The sequence below is a fragment of the Ciconia boyciana genome, chromosome 3 (genome assembly GCF_034638445.1).
Source record: "Ciconia boyciana chromosome 3, ASM3463844v1, whole genome shotgun sequence".
NCBI lineage: Eukaryota > Metazoa > Chordata > Aves > Ciconiiformes > Ciconiidae > Ciconia > Ciconia boyciana.
The window spans coordinates 16,764,432-16,789,360 of NC_132936.1; the positions used below are offsets into that span (position 1 = coordinate 16,764,432).

At 38.4% G+C, this 24,929-nt stretch overlaps 1 protein-coding gene and 1 long non-coding RNA gene across 2 annotated transcripts in view; both read left to right on the top strand.

The window, feature by feature from the left end:
- Window positions 1–15,369, top strand: part of NOL10 (nucleolar protein 10) — a 55,872-nt gene extending 40,503 nt beyond the window's left edge. Inside the window, exons 16-21 of the mRNA XM_072858608.1 lie at window positions 149–247; window positions 904–993; window positions 2,751–2,924; window positions 3,340–3,587; window positions 8,883–8,985; window positions 12,359–15,369. Coding sequence (XP_072714709.1) covers window positions 149–247; window positions 904–993; window positions 2,751–2,924; window positions 3,340–3,587; window positions 8,883–8,985; window positions 12,359–12,478 — 834 coding nt within the window. The 3' untranslated portion in view covers window positions 12,479–15,369. The remainder of the gene's footprint in view (window positions 1–148; window positions 248–903; window positions 994–2,750; window positions 2,925–3,339; window positions 3,588–8,882; window positions 8,986–12,358) is intronic.
- Window positions 15,370–20,010: 4,641 nt separating this feature from the next.
- Window positions 20,011–24,374, top strand: LOC140650387 (uncharacterized). Its single transcript, XR_012041963.1, has 3 exons — window positions 20,011–20,345; window positions 21,739–21,909; window positions 23,491–24,374. It is a non-coding gene; the product is annotated as an uncharacterized lncRNA (long non-coding RNA).
- The last annotated feature ends 555 nt before the right edge of the window (window positions 24,375–24,929 follow it).

Here is a 24,929-nt window from a genome sequence, read left to right on the forward strand (position 1 = left end):
GTTTTTACTCTTAACAATAAAATGTGTGTTGGGTTTTTGTTGGGGGGGGGGGGTTGTGTGTGTTTTTGTTGGGTTTTTTTTCTCCAAATAATGGGCTGTGTCCTGTATTAATGGTATTTTCTTTTTACTTCCTCCTCCTTGTTCAAAGGCAAAAATGATGGCCAACCCCTTTGCCTATGAAGAATACAGAAGAGAGAAAATAAGGCAGAAGATAGAAGAAACACGTGCACAAAGAGTTCAACTAAAGGTAAATCCTGTAAACAACGAGTATACTTCTGGGAAAACTATTCATAAAGAGTAATATATTCTTAAGTGTATCTCAGAGGTGTAATGACTTAGGCTTTGATTCTGTTTCTCATCAGAGACACAAAGTAATTTATAGAACTTTTTTGAATGGAACCATAAAATTCCCATGCGTGTGATTCCCACAGATGAGAGAGACTGATACCAAACTGTAAAAGAGCAGCTCTCATCACATTTGCCACTGTGAGCAGATAACCCACTGGTAAAACTTGCAGTTTCTACTTCTGTCATTAAACTAAATGACTTAAGCCATTAAACCATAATACTCTGGAAAGAGGTATATAAAAATAGTATTGTGTTTATAACTAGTAGCTTTCTAGATTGAATTTGCTCAACATACAAGGAGAAATAATAGCTTTCAAAGTACTAAAGCTGATGCATTACAAGGAAAAAATGATACAGAAGTTCTGCTTAAATTTTCTCCAAGCGCTATTGGTTTAGTAGTACCTAGAAATATTTAGAACCAGTCAAGGAGCTTTTCAGCAAGAGCTGTAAGAATGAGTAAGAATTCTCTTTTCACCACACTTACGAATGTAAAGCATGTAGGTTTTTGCATGTGTAAAAGAGTAATTTACTGATTAGTTGCTTTCCTCTCTTTAGAAACTTCCAAAAGTCAATAAAGAGCTTGCACTCAAACTGATTGAAGAAGAAGGAGAAGAGCAACAGGTTACTAGAAAAAGGAAACAGAAGGTGAGCTTTTGTTTTAGAGACTTCTCTAACTGGGAGAACAGAAACAGTAATGCTTACAGTATTGATTTTTTTGTTGTTGTTGTTGGGGGGTTTGTTATCTGACCAAACAGATTCAGAATTCCATTGTTTCTGTTTCTCATAAATAACTTTAGTAGGTGGCTTTAAGGTGGACTTCACTGTAGGTGCAGCACCAAAAAGGCCATGTAGTAACTTAAAGCTTAAAATGATTAAATACTCACTGTGAAGATGATATGGACTTTGTAGGACTCTAGAAGCTAGCTAAATACAGTGTCAATACCGAAGTTGTTCTAAAAAGACCTGTTGTTTGCATTTGTTGGTATTTTGGTGGTGACCGTGATAAGATAGATGTCTGTAAAACTGAAGATAAAACTGCCTTTCTTTGGCTATTTTATAAGATGTAGTTAACTATGTACACAAAGTGGTTTGCTTTTATGCAACAGGAATTCTTCCTGATGTTGAAAATAATCCAGCTTTTATCCTAAGTGAAGTCTAAAGGAAAAAATGAGTTAATGTTTAATATCTGGTGTGGGGGTGCTTTCTATAGGTAGCACTTCATAGGTGCTCATTCTCACAGGAATATAGCATTCATGAAAGGCAGGCATTAGCTTCATGTGGTATCTAATGAAATCCTGTGTGTTACAGTTAGTAGGAAGCATGAACTACTGAAAAAGTAGGTGGTGGTAAAACCTTAAATGCAGACTGTCTAAGCCAGTGTTACGATGGAAATATGAGTTCAATAAATAGGGGCTGATTTGTCTAGGAGTACCTATGGATTGTGTTATGTGGACTAAAAAGAGTATACATAAAAATGCATGTCCTGGTTATTTTCCTGAAATGGTATGAGACTCTTATGAAGAGCAATTTATTTTAGGCTTTGGGATTTAATTTTTGTCTATGTGACTGCAAGTCACACATTTGCAACAGTTTCTGTGTTTGAAATTTACACTTCTTGTTTCCTGTATCTTTCGTCTCCCCCCCCTCCCCCCCTTGGGTAACAATGAAAATGTAATACTAGGGTGGGATGAATGTGCTAATAGAAGTTTGGCAATGTTGAAATATCAGCTTTTTATAATAAAAAGCTATGTATTCAATGATTTTAAAACGACAACAACAGGTATTCACATAAGCTGAAATTGTAGCTTGAACTGTTCCTAATTCAACAGTAGCATAATTTACACTGAATTCATTTTACCTTGACATGAATGAAACTGCCTTTTCCATTCTGTATGTGAGGGCAGTGAAGAAAAAGTGTTTCTATACATCTTATAACACTTACTCTTACGTATTTACAGTAAAACAGTAGTAGCGTTGCATAAAGACTTGTTTACCCTGATAATTTGTTGTACATGTTGTAGAATCATCCCCTTCAGGCAGGGTATTTGCCTTGGAGGTACTGCTGATTAGTCAATAGATATCAACACGTCTCCAGACAAGCTGGCTGAATGTATGAGAAACAATAATTCAAAAATACTAGTAATTGTGTATTTAAGGTGTCTATAGTGTGCATAAAAAAAACTTGTCTTGCTTACAGGTAGCTTAGAATGATATTTATTTGATCTTTGTGAAAGTAATAAAATATAATAAGCATAAATCTTGATTGTATATGACCTGGAAGGATAAAGCAACTGGCATTTCACGTGCTGCTTTTGATTTTGTTTAATTAAAAAGGTGTTACTTGCTTTACCAATGTCTGTTTCAGAATTTTATAACTTGCTCATGCTTTGCTTCTTTTCCAGAATCTGCCTAGCCTTCTCAAAGATGATCGTTTTAAGGTCATGTTTGAGAATCCAGATTTCCAGGTGGATGAGCAGAGTGAAGAATTTAGGCTACTTAACCCACTTGTTTCTAAAATAAGTGAGAAAAGAAAGAGGAAACTAAAGCTCTTAGAGGAACTGGAAGCACAAGAACAGGTAAAATATTTTCCATTTGGATTGGGAAAAATCCACAGGTTTGTTTTGGTTTTTTTTTTTTCTCCTTTGTTTCAAGCATTCAGATTTTTCACCCTAGAAAGAAAGAAAGAAAGAAAGATGGAGGCAATGCAAGAATGTCTTATCAGATACAGTAATTAAGTGTAATTTGTAATGTTATCCTAGTTTTTAGATGTGAACAATATTGTGTCTACATGAATATAGGTTTGAAAAACATAAAATATGTAGGTGGAAACAATTTTATAATATATCTTCTGCTTCATTTGCTGTTACTTTGTTCGAATTTTAGTTCTCTTCAGCTGTATCTGTGTAAAATCTGTCACGTACTCTAATTGCAGGAATGGTTTGAAAAGAAAATTAGTTGATGATTTCTTATTTTATCTATTTTTGTCTGCAGGAAGAGGAGGAAGAACCAGAAGGAAAAACAAGTGATGCAGAAAGTTCTGAGAGTTCAGATGATGAAAAAGGCTGGGTTGAAGAGGTCAGGAAACAGCGCAAGCTTCTACGCCAAGAGGAAAAAGTAAAGCGGCAGGAAAGGTTCAAGGAGGATCAGCAAACATTACTGAAACCTCAGTTTTTTGAGATTAAAGAAGGAGAGGAATTCAGAAGCTTCAAAGACTCTGCCAAAAAACAAAAATTAATGAAGTAAGACTAATGTTCCTATTTTAATAGCTGGGGGTGGACGATTCTCAAGTATTTCTCTACAGTGCAGGCCAGTGGCATTTTGGCTTGGAAGCACTTACTAGTAAAGCCACATCTGGTGATTCAGGGATATAACTTAAAGCGACATAATTGTTGAAAGCTTTGTTTTGTAGTTAAACAAATATCATGTTTAAAGTATGGCAGAGAGACAACACGCATGAGATGAGTAAGAGATTAATATCCTGAGCCAGATTTGAGGATCCATTACTGTGTTGGTGAACAGCTGCTCTCACAAATAACAATGCTGATGCCTGTGAGACTGGTTATATTTTTCCACCAGTGTCAGTATGAGGTTGACAGCCTGGATGTTTTTCATCTGACCCTCTAAAAGGATGTAGAATGCTTCATGACTAGTCACTATTTTGGGGATAGGATCAAGGCGGTAAAAGAAAAATTGTTTTGTCTGGGTATTTTTATGGCATCCAGAAACTTTCAAAAAGCTATGCTGTCCTTATATTGTCAGGTCTCAGTATTTCTGTTTTTCTTTTTGCAATACAAAAAAATCAAAACTTTTTTTTTTAATTTGGATTTCCTTAAATTGATGATTAACTGAAGTAATTTGGAACTGTATAAAGAGTACGTCAAACTAAAGGACTTGGCTTTGAGGTGCTTAATTAATGCCTGCAAATCTTACTGATTTTTTTTTTTCAGAGGTGAGTTGAGCCCTTCAGCAGATGAGATTTAATAGCCTTTTATTATTTGGAGCGCAGACACTAGTATTAAAACCTTGAAAAACAATAGCTTCAAAGTTCTTGCAGTGCACTGGATGCAAAGCAGAATTTTGACTAATGTTGGAAACAAGTTGCTGGGCTAGATGGATCTCGTAATAGCCATTATGTTTTTACTTAGAATGAAATGATACAGTCAAAGAAAAGGAAGTGAATAATACATATAATGGGGCTATTTCTTTGTGTCACTAATGACTGACTCTACAACCTAGTTGTTTCATGATGGAAATTTTCTGGAGATATGTAAAGAAACATCTGATAAAATTCAGCCTGTCCCTTAAATGTGCAAGTTTTTAACTGGAATTATCATGTAAAGTGGTCTTTAAGTATTACTGAGACAGTATTTCTACAGTAGTCTAGCAGTCTATGATTTCCATGTTGTACCTGTAAGGCCTCTTTAAATAGAAGTAGTAGTTTTTATAAATTGGGATTTATAGCAGTTCTGCAGAACTGATTCCCATGTTTTCCTTAGCTGTTTTTTACCAGCATTTTCACACAGGAATATTTTTGTTCTTTATGTTGAATATACCCACTCATTCTGGACTCTTAATGTTCTTAGATTTCTCCATCAACTTTCTTCTGATTATTTTTCTTTCATTCTTCCAGAAGATGAAGCAACTTTTTACTTTTGTCAGTTTTTCTTCTTTGTCAGGAGGAAATCCACTCTGGACGCTCTGACAGAGTATTGTAGGTTACGGATATTTTTTACATTGTACTTGGATTTATAGTCATGTTAGCAAGTGACTTGAAGGGAGCCTGAGACAGTGGTCAAATGGCACTGTATTCTCATTGCCATTGAAATACTTCCCTAAAAGGCAGTATGGCTACAGCCTACTCACATACAGTTCTTTTACATAAATTCAGCTGCTGACCTCTAAAGGAAATTCTCAAGGACACTCAATTTGAAGTATTAAGATTTAATTTTGTTCAAAACACGGAAGCCTTAAATGTGAACAAGGATACTGAAAGTTAAGTAAATAAGCCAAGACAGGTGTAAGGAAGAGAAACATTTGGAAAAAATTAGTACAGTGTGACACAGGACAAAGTAAATTCTTTCATCTTGTATATAGAGGGAGAAAAATAATTGCTTCAGCTTGGGAAAAATGAAACCAAGTATCACAGACCTGTCCAGTGGATGGAGGAATATCAGTGATGACATAAACCATGGAAAGACTTTTAAAAGACTGCTTTTAGGGAAGAGAAAGTCTGTCTTAAGATTCTCTGCTGATTCTCTGCAAATATTTTGCAAGGTGTGATGCATAATTAGGGTGGCTTAAGTTAGATGCCCTCTGTGTGGTAGGTGCACAAATGGGATGTAATGTAAAATGTTAAAAAAAAATAAATAGAAAATTGAGGATAGAGTAGGATAATTAAAAAAAATAGATGTGACAGTATTACATCCTTTATGTTTTTCTGAGTTGCTGTCATTGAATTGTCTTTTCATTATTTTTTTTTAATTTTTGTCTAAGCAATTAGCTCTATACTGACTGATCCTATTTGTGCTCATCCAAGCATTGTTCTTAGTATGGAGTTTGATATTCCTCAAATTTTTAGAAGAATTTAAAAATTAACAGCTGGTAGCTGTTTCTTATAACATATAGCTGATACAATTCTGTAATCATGACTTAGTCTGTGTTGTGAGCTAACTTGTTTGGTGAATAAGCATTTTTACATACTAGAATTTTATGAAGAAAATATCTAAATATGTTTTCTGCTGGCCTTATTCAGTGATAAGTAGTCAGCATAAAAATAATGAATTCAAGTAATGTACTGAAAATTGGAAAGACTGTAGTGGCATGTACAATCTGGTGAGGCTGGCATGTTTGTCTTTGATTTGATTTATCCAAGTTACGGAATGATGGTCTGTGACCAATATAATTAAGTACCTTAATACCTTCACTATGCACTTAATGGCTAGGTGTTCTTTTTTTCTCTAATCATATAATGTTCTACCTGAGGAAACAGTTTATGACTTATATAAAACTGGGTGTTTCTTTTGACATGTTCCTGACTCAGCACGGCTTCAAGCCCAACTTCTAAAGCAGTGGTGCGTACTATAAATTTCTTCATAGACCAACAGTCTACGCATTTCTTTGCGCAGGAAAGCTGCAAAATTTACTCATGGTTGTAAAAAACGCCTTGTCTCAAATCTGTCTGCATTTCATTTTCCCCTTTTGCACTCTTCTTCTTACGCATGAAGGCCTGCAAAACTTTGCTTTGTTTGCTTACTGCGAAGTTCCTTACATACTAACTTAAAAGGAATCCATAAAAAGGGTTTTTATCAGTGTGCTAAGAGGTCTTCTGATTTTCTTGATGTCCCTTTAAAAGGTTTGTTATTGAAGTTAGAGCATGTCAAAATTAAAAACTACAGTAGTCATACTTTATAAACTATGACAGTCAATGTGTATGTCTTCAGAAGTGGCCAAGAAAGTCAACAAAAGCCAACAAAAGCATAACTGACATTCCTAGGTATTGCTAAAGTAAAACAGCAGGAAAAGTCCTGAAAAAACTGTTCTCTTTATAATGAGGAAAAAAGAAGTGCCTGGGCAATTTTTTTGTTTGTTTGTTTTTTACTGTAGGGCAGGGGAAGTTGCTTTTAATAACACTGTTAATGTATCCCTTGAATCAATTTGTTGAGGATGATTTAAAAAAAACCCCAAACAGCCCAGCTGTTGTAAGTGTTTGTGTATCAGTGCATGCAATTCACTATTATTTGAGGTCTGTGCATTTTCAGATAAATATAGGCATACCTACAATTATTCAGTAAAATCACAACCCCACAGCGTTTTGCTAATATCTCCTCACTTTAATTTTCCTCCTGACAGAAGCAGTATCTAAGCAGTCATGCTAAATAATTGCTGGGTAGTAGCCATATTTCTCTAGTTCACTTTCAAAGGGGAAAAAAATGGGACTTCACTTGAATGTAGAAATCCCACCACAGTGTCGGTGACTGATCTTCTGCCATAGTTAGCTCTAAGGCTTAGCTTGTCTTCCCGATTCACACAGATGGAACAAGTTTTTACATGTACTCAATGAAAAATATACTACAGAAAAAAATACAATCAAAGTACCTAGTCATGAGAAATAAAGTAATTCTTGACAGTAATTTTTCATTGTTAATCTGAAAAGTCTTTGCTACATAAAATGGCTCATTAACCAAAATTCAGCGGACTTCAGTCTTCATGCACAGGCCACAATCCATGAGCCCTTCATCCACAGAAATGCCACTGATTTTGGTGGCTGCCAATTGTCTGTATTTTTATGATGACTTATTTTCCACTTTAAAACTTGTACAAACAATGTCTCTTAGACCTCTTCAGAGAGATCTAATAGGACACTAATAGCAGTATCTCACATTGCAGAAACTGATTTCACTTGCAGTTAGGCGAATGTTTTCTAAGCGCATCACAGAGTGAGTTTGTCTGATCGTACCAGCCGTGTCATATTCTCAGGTGGCACTGCCTTCTCGTAGGGCCCGCATTACAGAAGGACGAGCCATGTTAGGACTCACAGGTGCCTTTAGGGAGGCTGGCTGAAGCCAGCACCGTCTCTGCCTGCCTGCTTCACCCCTGTGCTGGAGGCTGTGCAGGAACAAGGTGTATTTCCACTCCTCAGCTGTTCCAGTTTACAGCCCAGCTTACTGAAGTCAGCAAGGGTGATATTAAATATCAGCTCACAGCCTGCAGCAACTGGGACACATCCATGTGTCTTGGTTTTGTAGGGTGATTAACTTCCAGTGGGGGAGAGCTGAAGCAGTATCAGTTTTGGCCACAACAGCTACCTCCTCCATAGAAATGCTAGAGTTCAGTGCCCAAGGGAGAGGCTCTATACCAGCTTGCTTACAGAAAACACTGACGAGCACCATGAAGGCGTATGCTCATGTGGAGCTTCTCTCTGGGGTCAGGGTCTGTCTTATCACATTCACTTGTCTGCATTGTTCTTTTATTTAGAAAACTATTTGCATTAGACTGTGATGGGCGCAGTGTCCAGTCATTTGTATTTGGACTAAGTAGTTTGTCTCTGTTGGTAAAGTGATTCATTTGGTGATGAATTCATTCTGATGTACAGTCAAGATTATTTTCTTCCCTCAAAAGTGTTTCCAATTCAGAAATGATAAGATTTCAAGAAAACTGGATATATCTAGCCTTAAGGTTTTTTTATTTGTGTATGTATCTATTACTGCAGCTGAATATTCCTGACTTTTTCTAACATTTCATAGAAAACTATAGCAATAGAAGGGTGTGGTTTCTTTCTCAACTAGTCTCCTGTTGCTTTTTAGCAGGAAAAACAATGAACTTTACATAAATTTAAAAAGTGTTTCTACTGAAAGCAGTATCTGGAGAGAATGATTTGAACTCGTGTTTCTTCTCTGTTTACTGAATGTTTATTTTTTAGAGTTATGGCATTTCAAGGTTTCAGAGAAATTAAGATTAGTTTTGACTGCATTATCAGCCTTTGTTATAGTAAAAAGATGGCAAGAATAGGGACTAATGTTAATTATTCTCTGCAGGAAAACTCTTGGAGATCGTTTAAAGCTTGAAGAAAAACTTGGCACCCTCGACGTGTCTGATACCACAGTAGGCAGCAAACAGGCAACATTCAAATTAAAGAAGGTGAGCTATATATGTAATTTTTTAAGATAATATACAAGTAACTTTAGTTTTTGCATGAAAGAACAGGAACTTTAAAACCGTCAAACAAATGTCCCTCTTCATTTCTTTATAAGCTGCCAACTCTTCTGCTTCTTGCCAAGAGAATGAAAGCCTCCGGTAGTACTCTGTGTGTTTATACCCTTATAATGCAGGCAGCACTCATAAAATCTTGTGTTCCGGTGGAAAATACTGGCTTCCATCTTTTAATAGTTTATTTGCAGACATACAATCAGAAGCTTGTGACCTTACCTGACTTCTGTGCCAGGACTAATCAGATCTTGGTCTGCAGGTCCAAATGCAATCAGGATGCTGTAGGTGACAGGCTTTCTCTTGGTTGATAATGTTGCTAGGTCTCAGCGTGAAAAAACCAGAGCTCCTAACCACTTTTGTCATTGAACTTGTGTAATGCAGATTACCAGAATGAGCTCTGGTCCTGTTCTACTTGCCAAATTCCATTTGAAGTGTGTAGTTGACTGCTGCCTATCTACCTTTCCCAAAGGGTTTTTATTTCTTATCCTAAGGAATTTTGTAGATTGCAGACAGGTGATTACTTTATAGTGTGGGCAGAGTTAAATGCATGTGTGCATCTGCTACTGCTATAGAACACTTAGGGATTTTTTTTTTGCTAGAAAATTGCATTAGAATTGAGGAAAGGACACCATTATAAAAGCTGAAGACCCATATTAATTGATACTTGAGCTAACAAAATGTACTTCAGTTAAAACTGGTTTTCCTCAGGTAAGCCTCTTTGCTATAATACATTTCTCCTTACCAGAGGTCAAATATTATTCTCTCTGGTAAAACTATTGTCATAAGAATGGCTAAGTAGTTATTTGATTGTCATATTGGATATGCGCGAACAAAATTTTAAATAACCAAATTTATTGGACTATTTGTACCTTACTTGTTTTACCTGATTATCACCTGTTTGCAAATGTCCTTTTTCATCTGTTTTTGATTCCTGTATTGCTGGAATTTAAAATGTGTTGACTGTGGAATAAGTCACAGATTCCTCTGCAGTGCTGTGTAGGATAAGCATTTTGGCGATTTTACCAGCTGCTGTAACTGATATGTTAGTGTCTTGCAGCTAATAAAACAGGCTTTGCAAGGCTTTGAAAGCACAGGGGTTTTTATAGTAGCTTTAACTTAGAAAGCACAAAGCCACAAGGTTTCTTGCAATTGGTAGTGAACAATGAACGGTCACCTTTTGCTAACAGTTTTGTGAAGATTTGGGAGTAAGGTGGAAGAAGACAGGTACGGCAGTGGTTCAGAATGCCATTTTTACTTGATTCCATTTACTATAGCTATATGCTATAGCTTTGAGGTTTTTTTAATTATGTTGCTAACTTATATGGATTTTTTTTCTGACTGTTAACTGATGTTCCTTTATTGAAATACGTATGTCGTGCTCATTTGCATTAAAAAGATTTTTTAAAGTCTAATTAAAAGAAAAATAATGCATCTACAGTGGAGATCTTTTCTCCTATCAACAGAATAGCAAAATAAGACTTAGAAGTCTGCTCTCAAATAAACAGACCCAGAATATATATGTATATATTCTGAAGTCCAGGGAATGGAGCAGGGAGAGCTAGGAAGAAGTCACAGTATGCAGATGAAGTTAGCAAGCCGAAAAAAGGGATTTTAGTGTTACTCTCATCATCAGCTTCTGCTTTGTGATACCCTTTCCTTAACGTGCAGGTGTATTTAGGAGTAGGTAGAAAGATTTAGTGGGGGAAACAATTGTGCTTCCATGGGATTGGTATCACTTGACCTTATAAGTCAGTGGAATTGAGACTGAACTTGGCTGCTACAGTTGTGTTACGGTAGCAGCCTCCCAAATGCCCAGCAACTGCTGACAGATCCAGTGATGAAATTGTTTGTCATGGATATTTCACAGTTTAGTTTTCAGGGGATTTTGGTATGGTTCCTACAGTGTGGCATCCTGTTTTTCAATTTCAGCATGCTTTATCACAGCAAATAGATACAACAAAATAGTAGGGTTTTGAAAATACGTAAGTACTTGCACTACTAGGGAGGTATAGGGGACATTTAAAAAAAAAACAAAAACAAAAAACCCCAAAACAACCATCAACAACAAAAAACAGACGACGCTTCAAATGTAAATCAAGATCATTCAATTTCAGTATACTAGCGGTAGCAGTCAACATTATATTAAGTAAAATTTCTCAAGACTGTTTCAGATGAAGTCTGGAGACAGAGAGAAGCTGCTTACATTTTCACATAGTGGGTTTCTTGTTTCCCTGCTTGCAGTGGAAACAGGAGTCAATACATTTCAACAACGTCTAAAGAACACTACCTTTTATTACCATGATACCGGTATGGGCTTATTGCTACATTTGGTAAATTGGATCATATCTCACCTCAGTCAAAATGTTGTCTATGCATGCAAATCTCTAGCTCAAGTTTAAATGGGAGATTCAGGAAGAGATGGACTGATGTATGAATGCTGCTGATTACAGAATTAGATGCAGTGGGGATACAGCTGCATATCCCGTAATTCTGACACACTGTTAATGCACTTACCCTGTGCTGCCGTTTAAATTGCTCTAATTGCTGGAGTATTTTATAGCATGGACTGTTGCCTGAGTTTAGCTAGTTCAAGTTTGCTAGTTCCAGTTTATGCTTAGTTGAAGACAAGCCTTAGTCTTCCAAAGAAAATAGTAGTTTATGGCTGTAAGAGCCATTTCATCTGTGGTATGTAAATGGAACCCTTTCAGCGTGTTTTTGATGAAGAGGAAAAACATTAATAGAGCATGTGCCACAGGAACAGAGATTTTATATTACTTTCATGTGGAAAGTCTTTCTAGAATTGCATACAGCATATCAAACACTTTCAAGAACCTCTAAGAACACTTTTTAGAAAACCTGTATGTTTCAGCAAATTTAACTGATTGTTCTGTCTTTTAAAAATACATTTGTGCAAATAATACATGTGGTAATACTAGTTAACCAAAGTAGATACTAAATAGCCTCAAATTGTGCTCTGCCTTCTTAAGGGCATTAAAACATAAATTCTGGAGTGTAATTTTACAATCTGTTATTAGACATTGGGTTTCATCTGAAATATGTTATTTTATTCACTGTTTTTTGATATCTTTGTCTTAAATGTTTGCTCTGAATTACTTGGATTGATAATGCCTAGGGATACCCAGAATCAACAGGTAGGGTATAAGACAAGATAGCATGGGACCATTTACAGTAGCATTTCCAGATTTCCCTAATGGAATTTTGACTTGATATATAGACACTTGAACAATGAAGTAATATGTAAGTTTTAAAAGAACCTGAAGCTATTTTTGTTTTAATATTCCAGTCAGAGCAGCAAAAGAAACAGCAGGAAGCTGAAAAACAACATCGTCAAGAGAGGAAAACTCTTAGGCGTTCTGCTAGTCATCTCAAGAGCAAACGTGGAAGAGGACGACTGTTTCATTGATTTATTTTATGTCATTTTTTTAAGAAAATTCTTTTATTTCATTTTTCATTTGAAAAAGGGGCTTTTCAAATTGGGACACAGTACCAATGTATTTGTATTTTGATTCATTGATGAACACAAAACCCAGAACTCGCTAAACCCTGTGTTAATTATTGAAAAGTTTATGGAAGTAGAAGTATTGACCAAAGGACACTACAAGTACAGTGTGTTTATAAACTCCAGTGTGAACTGTATTTGTGCAGAAATCACGAGCAACTGGTTATTGTGCAACCCTGGATTTTTTCTGTATAAGAATTTGTGTATACAACAAGGCTGCTTGTCTTTTATTTAACTTCAGAGCTGTGGGTTTTTGCTTTCTGAAATCTTTATTTGTGACTGCTTAGATAGAAGATCAAGGGTAAGTTATTTTGTCTAAGAACTTTACAAGGGCACAACAATTTTTTTCTTTTATGGTTCTTGAAGGATGACACACCATTGTGTTTTTCAAAAACTGGCTTTGGCTTTATATTCTTGGGTTGCCTTAGTAGCCAGGAGGAGGTACAAATGGTCATCGTGAGGGCAATTGAGAATGCCTGACTTAGGTTCCTCTAAGTCACTCTATAAGGAAACCTCTCTTGCCACACAGATGTACAAAGGGGAATCTCGGAAGGATAGTCTTATTAAGTTAAATTTTGTGAATATTGCCTTTACTCAGAAACCTTAGGACAAGGTTTAATATGTTTTGGTAAGCCAGCTATGGTTCAACGTAGATAAAGTAGTATATGTTCACATAACAAGCACATTAAGGCCATGCCAGTAGCCTCCTATTCTTCAAAAAGTTAGTTTAGTTAAATAACTTAAGAAACTAGAACCTACATTAAGGAAATGATTGATTCTTGTCTATGTCGTCTTTTTGATTCCCAACGGAATGCTTGTGGCTAACCAGGATACAGCATCTCTTCTTGATTTTCTTTTTTTTTTTTTTTTTAATCTTGCAAACCCATCATTTACATAAGTAGTTCACTGCTTAAGCACAGAAATTAATTTTTACCTTTCATCCTAGAGGAGCTTTGTTTTGTTGCTTTCTAAAAGGCTTTATAAATTGTCTTTTTGCTAAATCCAAGAAACTGTGAACTTTGGATCCAACAAGAATCAGTGTATCTCCCCATCACTGTAAATCTTTTTAAGAGACTTGGAGGTTCTTAAGTGTTTTGCTTTATAAACCAGAGAGGTTATTAATCCTTTCAGGTCTCCTGGACGGTATTTACCATAGAATTTTTGCAGTTATTTCAGTAAAAACCTTGGTTTCTTATAGCCTGATTTTTAGGGTTTTTTTGGTGTGGGGTGGGTTGTTGTTTTTTTTAGGTGGTAAAATAATCAGTCACATGGTTAAATTTATCTTCTTCTCCCTGATTTAATTTTACCTGTTTTAATTCTTTGTTTCTGTTTTTAATTATATTGTTTCCTTTAATTTAAAAATGCCTTTTGCACCTGGTATTTTCATCTTTTAAACATACATTGTAATCATCACCTCTCTGTCCTTGCATTCGACTAAAGGATGAATCTCAATACCTGTATTTTATCTCTAGCTGTCAAATTTCTGCGTTGTCCATAAGCTTCTCATGGTTTCTATTTAACACAGAACTATCCAGTATTCCAATGTCAGTCTCACCCATGCTGTATATCAAGAAGTATCATTATTACTTCTCTTTAGCCACTGAGAAAATGTAATGCAGTTGTGGTTGCTCCAGGGTATGTCCCTCTTTTTGGAATCTTGTCTTTTGATAACATTCAAGCCTTTGAAATCCAAGTGCAATGACAAGTTAAAGCTCGTACTAGTGCAACATCTTTCCCTTGGAGCATTGTGTTACCTCTTAGAAATTATCTGCATGCAGTTCAGGTGTCTTTGCTGCTTCATATACGTGGCTATACTGAATGTGGAAAGATTAATGGTGGAAACTTGCCACCATTCTGGTTGATGTAGGGAGAATTGGGGATTAGGTGGACAGAACTGGCACTGTAAGAACAGGAATTCAGAGGAGTTTGCTCCTTCTCATGATAGGCCTAAATCCTGTTACGTTTGATCAGGAGCTAGAGGTACATTTATGTTTTAAGGCATCCTTATTTCAGCAATGATTTTGTTGGCTGTCAAGAGCAGTAAAAAAAAAATCTGGTTCATATGTGGGATAGTAGTGAACTGGCTTTGAAATGCTTAGTTTTCAGCTTAAAAAAAAGTGTGTTTCTTCTGGTTGAGATTCTCCTGACTGACACTGGTTTAGGTCAGCATATGTTTTGTTTTTCATGCCCTTACGGAGTACCTCATTATGACAATACTGATCATGTATTTAGGTTGGAGCCTGTATGATTAAAGGAATATACTTTGTACTGTTAGAGAGAAGGCATATGCAAACTTGTCCTTAGCACACCATTTATTTCACATAAAAGATATTTGGGATGCACTTTAAATATATACCAGGCATGACCAGTGAGATGCCTGGAAAGATAGGACAGTGACTGTGATCTGGATATTACAGGAAGCAAATGTGGAAACTGGAAGAAAGGTTTGATGTACTTTTAGTGGCTTATGTTGTTTAGAAGATACTCTACAATAGTCCCTACTGTTTGGGGTTTCCAAAGCACTGCAGGCTTTGCCTGTAAGTGTGCTGTATTTTTATGTGCAATGTATATAAACTCTCTGTATATAATCTTGCTAGAATAAGGCTGATTAGAGATAGAAATGTGAGTAGTAGATACCAGCTGTTACGGAGAAGAATCCTAGAAAATCAGAGGTCACAGATAGCATTTGTGAATGAGAGCATTAGAGTTGCCTCAAGAATCTGAATATTCATGAATGGCATACATAACTTGACTGGTTGTGATGTGCCCCTTCAAGGAGGGAGACTGTACTGTGTTGTAAATGTGTCTGCTTGTCTTTGCCCAGGAACGCCTGCCTTGTGGACGGTTCTTCATTCAACAGTTTCTTCATTTGTGCACTGGATTGCTGAGGGCTTGCAGGAGATCATGGTGGAATAGGGCATTTGTGTAAGGTGAAGAAGAGGCAAAGCTCTATGCAGTCTCCATCTTGGCTATAACTGACTTCGTGCTCTACTAGATAACCAGTGGCTAATGCAGATTTTGAAAGACCAGAGAAAATCAACCAGAAACAGGTCTGCAGTGCTAAAGGTGTTTTCCTGCTGTGGCTATATTCCTGAAGGAAGCACACATCATTCTAATACAGGCGGATGGATACCCATCACGTCTCTAAAACAGAAAGATAGTATATAATTTTAAAATTTATAAATTAGTTAAACTAATATTTAATCTCATGCTACTTTTTCCCATGAACTAGCAGCTGGCTAGAATCAGTGGTACGCAGACAAGTGGATTTCCTAGCCTTAATCTGACTGTTAAATGTTTGAAAGAGGGCGGTGTTCTTTGTATGTTGCTCACTTTGGTCAGGAGAAGTGTTAGATGTTTGCATTTTGCTAACAGTGAGGCATGGCTCTTCAGGGCTGGAACTCTGGAACACAGGCGAGCTATAGTTGGTGGGCTCTGCCGAGCTGCCTGGCACACATTCGAGCCTGAGAGCACTTTGGTGAAAAAGGGATGAAGATTCCTTGCAAACCTTGCTTTTGAGGTATGGGGGAGCAGCAAGAGCGGGCAGCTCTCTGAGGGAAGGTAGGCTGGGAGCTCAGGGTGACAAGGCAGGCAGGGGCAGTGACCTCCCTGACAGGAGGTGCAGTCCTGCAGTTATCAAACAAGAAGAGCAGTAGGGTGACAGCAATGAGGTTAAACCAACAGACCAGACAGACAAGTCCGTAATGACATGGCAGGTCCACGGTCAAGTGAGCAGGTCAGGATCCATCAGGTACTTGGGCAGGCATGGGCACACCTGCAGCACTTCCAGGTGTTTGGCCATACTGTGACCAGAGCTGGCTTTCAGCACAGACAGCCTAGCCCTTGGCAAGGTGGGGGAGAGGTAGCAGAGCCCTAAGGTCCCACGTAGGGACCTGGCATGAATTATGTTTAGGTTCTTGAGATTGATAAAGCAGGTTAATGTCCTTGAACATTGAATCTGGGGGAAGATTTGAGAGTTTCAGTAGAAGCTGACCTATTAATGCAACATCATTGCAACCAATTAACTATATAATGCAACCAAAGCAGGCATTTTTTAGGTATCAGCCTGATTACATCAGCCTTTTTTTCAGTCAACAGTACTTCATTTTCCGTACTGCAGGAATCAGTATGGATCCAGTATTGCCATTCCTAGAAACTGAGCAGCTGCTGGGATCCTTTTTGACATTTAAGGTTCATACTCTAAGATGCCTAAGAGTGATCAGATGCTGTAGCCTCACGGAATCCCTGATGGTTTCATATGTGTGAGAATTTCCTCTTGAGAATTAGTTTAAAAACTCCCTATAAATAAATTTACATATAGTGGTTAAATGTGAGTGAAATACTAGTGAGATAAAGAAAAGACTTGGATCTGATGCGTCACCTGTACTTCAGTATTTTCTTACTCCACAAGTAATACAGTTTACTTCAGATAGGCTGTTAGTCATTGAACAAACATTGAGCCAAAACTATTTGTGTAATGTTCTTTCCAAAATGCTATTACCAAGCCAAGAAGCATGCTGTGTTCCTGTGGCTGGTATAATTGTCTGAAATGGCGAGCATCCATCAGCTTATACAAAACAATGAAATAATTTACTGTACCACACTGCTGGGTTTTAATATCGGAACAAAATAGTGAAATATGATTTAAAATATTCCCCTGCATAAATAGCAAGTGTGTGTAAAATGTATATACACATTTTTTATACTCATGGGGTTCATTTATGTATGGAGCCTAAAGTAGGTATGATTTGAGATTACCAGCTTCAGGAAGAGTTGTGAGGGAGGGCGTAACAGTTTTCAAATGACTCCATCTTGCTTTGCAGCAGCCTTTTATATTTGTGTTCTCCATGTTTCCAGATGGGAAAATGAGTAATGGACTTGAATTCCAGGAAGACAGGACCAACTTTCAGATGCAGAAGGACAGCGAAGCAGTACAACAGCTTACCTGGGGAGGTTGCGCAATGTCCGCTGAAAGCCTTGCCATGTCAGATTAAAGATCTGCAGGAACCCCACAGGTACAGTGGAGCCTGCCTTGAGGAGGAGGAATGGATTAATGAACCCTAGAGGCCCCCTCCAGCCTGGTGACTCTATGACTGGTTGTAGGGCATAAGGAAGAGGCATGCAGCATTAATTGACCGGAGTCAGTTTCCCCCTTTGTCCCTTCCTTCAACTGAATCACTCATTGGCTTTGGGTTTTTTTTTTAATCTCTTTTATAAGGATTAAATACTTTTTTTGTCTTTTTTTCCAAACTAATATATTTTGTCTGATCTTGGGAAGTATGGGGGTTTTTAAGCTGAATGAAAGCACATAAATCTACTAATAAACTTTAGCTATTAATCGTTATCTCTGTGTTTCAAAGCTCGTTTTACACAGCAACTGACTCTTTGTGATGAACGTGAAGAAGTAGTCCTATCACCAAAACAATTTATAGTAGAAGATAATCAGATTTAGCAGAGCTTGTAGTTTACACAACCAGAGGAAAAAGGATTCCCGCATTTTAAAGACTCTGTAGATGGATAACTGTAAAACTTGCAACGTGGTTCATAAGTCATTCTGTCTATAAAACTGGGTATTGCTAATTTCCACACCCATTCCCCCACCTATACTTTAGGCATTCTCTCTCTGCCCCATTCCTCTCTCTGATGACTCTGCTTGTGTTAACTGCGTTTTAGTATTGCTTCCTTCCTTCTTTGCTTTTTAACTTGGCCCAGATCCTTGATCCACATGGGGCCTAGTGGCAAATTTCTATAGATAATATGTCCCACGTTATCCTGCATTTGTACGGTAAGTGGCATTTCCGTACAAAATACTTGTGAGCATTCCGTGGTACAGACTAGTTTGCACATTCACACATCAGCAGAAGTAAACTAAGCTGATTTCTGTACAAGGGAATGAAAACTGCAATGACTGTAAATAATCCATACTAGTATAAATTTAGAAATGTATCTGTCTGCTGACTGTGTTTTTCAGGATCCCATCTTCTGTCCTTTGTTTGCTAAGTGTTTTAGACTGCGGTACATGTGCTAGGAGTGAAGATCAACCCTGAGCATGTTCAGAAAGGAGTAATTTTTCTCCTACTGTTTGAAAGAAATAATTGCAGAGGTAGGTGCTGCATTTCCTTTGACGGTTACATTCAGTTAGAGTTTAAGTACAATAATTTTACAGCAAGATCAGGTATGAGTTTAAAACACTACCATTTCCAGTGTGGTCGTGCTTTACAAGTGACATTTGGGTCAGCTTACCTATGAAGGCAAGTCCTTGTTCCCATTTCATTGAGTGGGGCAAAAGTTAAAATCCCATTTCCTCTTTAAAGAGAGAACTAGGCAGTTGAAGTGGGAAATACCAGCCCAGCCCTAATCAAAATTTATACTCCCAATTCCTGGAACCACCCTTCCCTTCCCTACAGCGGTTTCTGCCAAAGCTGTTCTCTCTCCTACTTATTATCTCTTGTTTTAACATCTGACTCTTTCTTGTGGGGGGCCTATATTTACACTCCAGTTTTTCTGTTGGTATCAGGATCTATACTACAAATTTGTACAGATATAGCACAGATTTGAGAATAAGCACTAAAATGATAATAGTAGACAGGTTGTGTATAGGCACATCTTGAGCAGAATGGATTTGTATGAACTTGGAGGTGTGAAGAGCTGTGACATCAAAGTGCACGGTGGGGTTTCGGAGAGCTGGCACGCGCTCCTGTGCATGTCGTTGGGCAGGGGGGAATACTGCTTTAACCCCCAAAAATTCCACTCTTACTGCTCTTACTGCTCTGTGTACATCTATACCGCTGCACTACCTCTACTTCAGTAAGGGTCTGGATGTTTTGGGTGAGGTTGGCTGTTTTATAATTTTTTCAAGAATTTTACTACGGCATTAGTACAAGTGCAATGTACAATTAAATACATGCACAATTACATTACGTTACGCACAATTACACAAAAGGTTCAATATTCAAAAGCATTCAAATCATATATCATCTGACTTCAGTAATTAATATTATGTCCATTCTATTTACCAAATTTCTTCTGTAAATATATTTTCTTATGTGTTTTAACCTTTGCAAAATTGCAACTTTATATCACGAGTGAAGTGTATACAGTAGGGATCATAAAAGACCACATGCTTGCCTGTAAGGATTTAATCATCTTATGCAAAGGAGAATGTTGTTAAAAGTAATTATCTTGTCTATTAGGATTTTGGTGATATTCTTGTAAACTGAATCAAAAGGGAAGTTTGCAACACTCCTGTCATAGCTACTGTGTTTTTCTCCTTTCCCAGATGTAAACTGGAGATTGCCCAACGGGACTATGACGCTGTTGCACTGAAAATATGAGGCAATATTTTAAACAGATCTCCACAGCAAATAAATATCCTCTATCTGAGATATTTTAGACAGGTTACAACAAATCACTTTTGCACAGTGCCATGGTAACTACATTGCTGCAATTTAAATACTACTAGAAGCAGAGCATAGACGATCATGCTCCAGTGCTTAGGATGGGGCTTGACGCTGTTCAGTTTACGAGTATAGACACAGGCAAGAACATTGTCTGTAATATCCCACATGTGCATCACTAAATTAACTGTAGTTTAGCCAGTTAAGGGAAGAAATGAGAAGTATTGTTAAGTTTAGAGAAAGTTATTTTGGGAGAATTCGAAGATGATCCTTTATTTCCATGGTCAGTCTCTCAAACTATGACAGGTTCCAGTCAAAACTGGAAGAAGATGGAAGCTTCTCCAGAGCAGAGATGAGGCACGAGGCTATTTCAGGTATTCAATAAATGCTTGACCTCCCTGGAGTGGTGGGAATGAACGCTGACTTCAGTGGTGGCATTTTGGATAGATGTGAGGGCAGGGCTGCTAGTATATGGTGGATATTTAATGTGACCAAAGCAAGGGAGATTTTACACCCAAGTGGAGAGAACACTGCGCCTCAGGCTACCAGAGGATGAAATAACCAAAAAGTCAAGGCAGGCAGCTCCTTCCCTCCACCATTTTTCCAGAGGATCTCTGTCAGCTTCCCTTGTTACATGATGTGTATGTGATGTCTACTGAAGCAGTTTCTGGAGAGTAATGCCCAACGGTGGATGTCTGTCTTGGTCTTTAGTGATACTTACATGCTTCCTCTTGATCACAGAAAAGTAATTGGCCTTTTGTGTCAGTTAAGACGTACTATTTCCCCTTCCTCTGAAGATCTGGGGAAGCAGAGCTCTTTCCTTCAAACAGCCCACTGCTCCCCATGAAATTAGAGGAATTTCTCATAGAAAGAGATAACTTGGAAAAAGAGTAACTGTCTAGTAAGGCAGTCAGTAAAGCAGCTGGGAAGGAAGGGAGAGAAGAGAGGTGGAAAATCATTTGAGATCTGGCCAAATGTTTCTCTTAAAACACTTTCCAACAGAAAAGAGCTTATCAATGTAAATGTCAAATTTTCAAGAGCTGAAACTAATCTGTTCTGGTTTGGGGTTTTCAGTGAAGACTTTCTAGCTTTTAATTTTACCACCATTTTCTCCTAGAGGGTACAGTCCTGTCCTGACCTGCTCTGGTTTCTTGCACTTCAGTGTCTTTTGAAAACTGGATTCCTCCAGCCAGCATGACAAGGTTACTAGGGCTGGTCAGGTAGAAATAGTAATGCAAACTTTTTCAAACTTTTTTTTTCTGGTTCCCCACCCCCCAACATCTGGATCTGTTGGAGGTTAGATAATTGGGCACTATCTAACCACAAGGCCTAAGTCAGTGAGTGCCCATGTGGAGCAGCAGTCTGAAGTGCCTGCAGCTTGCGACCGCTGAAGTGCTGAGCTGTCTGAACCCTTTCTATCTTCCCTTCCTTCTGGGTAGGCACGTTTTGACACTGACAGCATCAAGAAAGTGACCAACAGCTGCTGTCAGCAACAGGTTTCCCAGCCTCCTTTCAGCTGATGGAAAATGGTTTTAGTGAATACTATTCAGAGGACAAAACAGTTATAGGAAGTTTGATAGAAAACCTCTTCATTTCTTTAAGCTGTCTTTAGCTGTTAAGTCCTAACAGCAAACCAGTTTCTGCACTAAGTAGGAATAGTGGGAATGAAAATTATTATCAGTGCTGATGGTTTTTTTTCCTAGTGTAGTTGGGATTTGGTGACAACTAACTGATAGGAGCTAAGTGGAAATTATTTCTTAATCACAGGAACCTTTGGAGCTTCTGATGTTGAGACAACCCTACTTCTGGCTTACTTCATGCATCGCTTCATCTATCTCACTACACTGAGTAACGCATTTTAGGGCATCTAAACTAATACATCAAGATACAAACCAGGCTGAAGAACCAGATGGGCTTAAGACTCTGTCACTGCCTAAGGTACTCATACGGCCAATGAACTTCTACTGTATTAGACTGTGTAATTCCTGTAGGTCAAAATTCTGCCTCTTGGCTAAGGCAAGAATTTGGACTGGCCTCCAGGCTTGCTCAGTGTTCAAAGGTGCTCGAATCTAAGAACATAGGCCTATCCCTGCTTTGACCACAACTCAGAAATCTTCAGCGCAAGGCTGTCCCTAGAGCTTGGCAACAGCCATGCTGCTAGCCTTCTCTCCACCATGTGTTCTCTGAGTAATCTTCCTGCTCTTTCTTGAAAGCCTTCAGTATATCAGTGCATTTTGAGGCCAATGTATCTAGAAATATCTTCAGTGTTTCAGAAAGGTACCACAAGCTTCCTGTGGGGCCTAGGCAATATTCCTCACCACCAAGCTGAAAAGCAATAGAACCAAAACTGTCCATAGTAGATTTTATTTTCTTCCATAAATATTAAGGGTCTCTGAAAGTAAAGCAAAGCTGGCCACTGGGTTCAGAGAAAGAAGGACTAAGCCCTAAGGCAGAAGGGCATAAATAAACAAGGGACAGTAATGATTCTGAGGCATTTTGGTGTTGGTCTCTCAAAGCATCTGAGGCAAATGCCTCAAAATAAAGCAAGAAATTTGAAAGCTACTCAAACTGTTTTCTTTGAACACCCTTTTGCATGTGGATTTCAAGCACTGAAAGAGGTAAATTCTGTTGTATCAATGGGATCTCTTGCGTTTTTACCACAGAAGCAATGATACTGTGAGACCTAGCTATGGTGACCATGCTCCAAATCTATCAACAACAGATCTGTAGCTTGGGTTGACTAGTATGTGATTGTTGAGAAAGACTTACTTTTCTCTCAATTAAAAGTTCTTACTTAAGTTCATAACTAAAGCAGCCCAAAGGCAGAGAGTTAATTTAAATGACCCGTACTTCATAGAATCATAGAATGGTTTGAGTTGGAAGGGACCTTAAAGATCACCTAGTTCCAACCCTCCTGCCAAGGGCAGGGACACCTTCCACTAGACCAGGTTGCTCAAAGCTCCATCCAACCTGACCTTGAACACTTGCAGGGATGGGGCATCCACAGCTTCTCTGGACAACCTGTTCCAGTGTCTCACCACCCTCATAGTGAATGATTTCTTCCTTATATCTCAGCTAAATCTACCCTCTTTCAGTTTAAAGCCATTACCCCTTGTCCTGTCACTACATATCCTTGTAAAAAGCTTTCTGGTAGGCCCCCTTCAGGTACTGGAAGGCTGCTATAAGGTCTCCCCAAAACCTTCTCTTCTCCAGGCTGAACAACCCCAACTCTCTCAGCCTGTCTTCATAGGAGAGGTGCTCCAGCCCTTGGATCATCTTTGTTGCCCTCCTCTGGACTTGCTCCAACAGGTCCATGTCCTGCTTGTACTTAATTTATATTGGGTCTCATGGATGATGCTTACATGAATTACAGGGAACTCATTGCACAGGATGAACTATTACTGAATAATTTATTAGATTTATTAAGCATAAGCTGGCTATCATCCCACATGCAGGGCTTTGAACTATTACTGAATAACTTCTCAATTAATTTTCTTCGGGTTTTTATCCCACCTGCAGGTCTTGTCTTTTCCACCTACGCAGCCTCCAAAACAACAGGGTCAATCCTGCTGCTTTGACGCAAGCCACGCTCTCACTGACATCAAAGGAGTTTTGCCTGTGTTGAGATGATGTTGGCCATATGTTTACTGTGAGAGCTGCAAGGTACTGTCTGGCTTACTGGTTGCCTGTTGGTTTGGGTTGTTCTGGTGGGTGGAGTTGAGGGGAAGGAGTATATTGTACTGGGGTAAGGGAGAACTGCTGTGTAGGTGTGGTGAGTTCACTAGCTCTAATGGCTGCTGCCCTGACCCCTAACAATGGCCGTGCAGAGTAGCCTGTGATTCCCACTCTGCGGCAGAGGCCAAGGGTGAGGCATGCGTAAGTCTAGCAAGGTGCCCTCCTCGGGGAGTCAGATCTGCTGTATGCTTTGCATAGACCCAGTTCCTGGTTGCCAAATAATTTCCCAAAATGGAAGGAGGATGCAGGAAAACACTGAAAGCTCTGCTGCTCCCTCACTTCAGACCCATTCCCAATGTATGTGCTATGATGAGTTCCAAAATGGGAAAGGATGAGATGACAACGTGTCTCAGAAGAGCAAGGTGAAAGTGTCTGAATCCACTGAGTGGTTCTGTCAGAGCATTGTCTTAACTGGCGTGGGAAGGAGCTGAAGTTTCGGTCTGCTCTGATGATCAAGAGCTTTTACATCTTTGCTTTGATCTCCTGACAGTATGGCACATCGTACACCAGGAAGGTGGTTAAATGTAAATGGATTCTGCCTTACACAGAAGGCAGGGAAAAAAAGGTGCATTCCCTGCTCTGAAATTGGTGATTTAATTAGAGACAGTATTTGTCAAAACATCTCTGTGCTTCAGTTGCTGTTGCTAAGGATTTAAACCAAATACACTCTTTTCTCTGAGAAGATACAATTTGAGAGGAAAAAAAGAAAATCTTTAAAAAATATTTATAAATAAACAAAACAATTCACTGATTTTTTTTTTCTTCTTCTGTTTTATTTCTGATGAGCTAAGGGAGACCAGCAGAGTCTACTTTTGTGTGGTTTGTGCCCTTGAAAATCTATGGATCCTGCTCACAAAGATATCTGCAGCCACAATCAGGAACACTTCAGGTCTTAAATGCTATTGTCAGTTGGGTTTTATATGTAGAAGGCTTTGAAGTTTCCCCTGGAGAACAGGGTCAGTATCTGTAGGTGACTGCACAGGTTTCTTACGTGATTATAGGATTAGACAAGGGCAATGGAACTGCAAACTGTCAGAGTGCTTGGGGAGAGATGAAAACGCCGTGAATATCTGCAGCTTCAGATGAGTTGGTACTTCTCTCACAAAACTTTTCTTTGAGCAGTGCATAGTTACAGTGTAGCCCATGTCTACTTGGAGATGTGACACTTGTTTCTACAGCAGCAGCTTCTGCCTAATAGTCACCCAGCTATCAGCACTATTTAG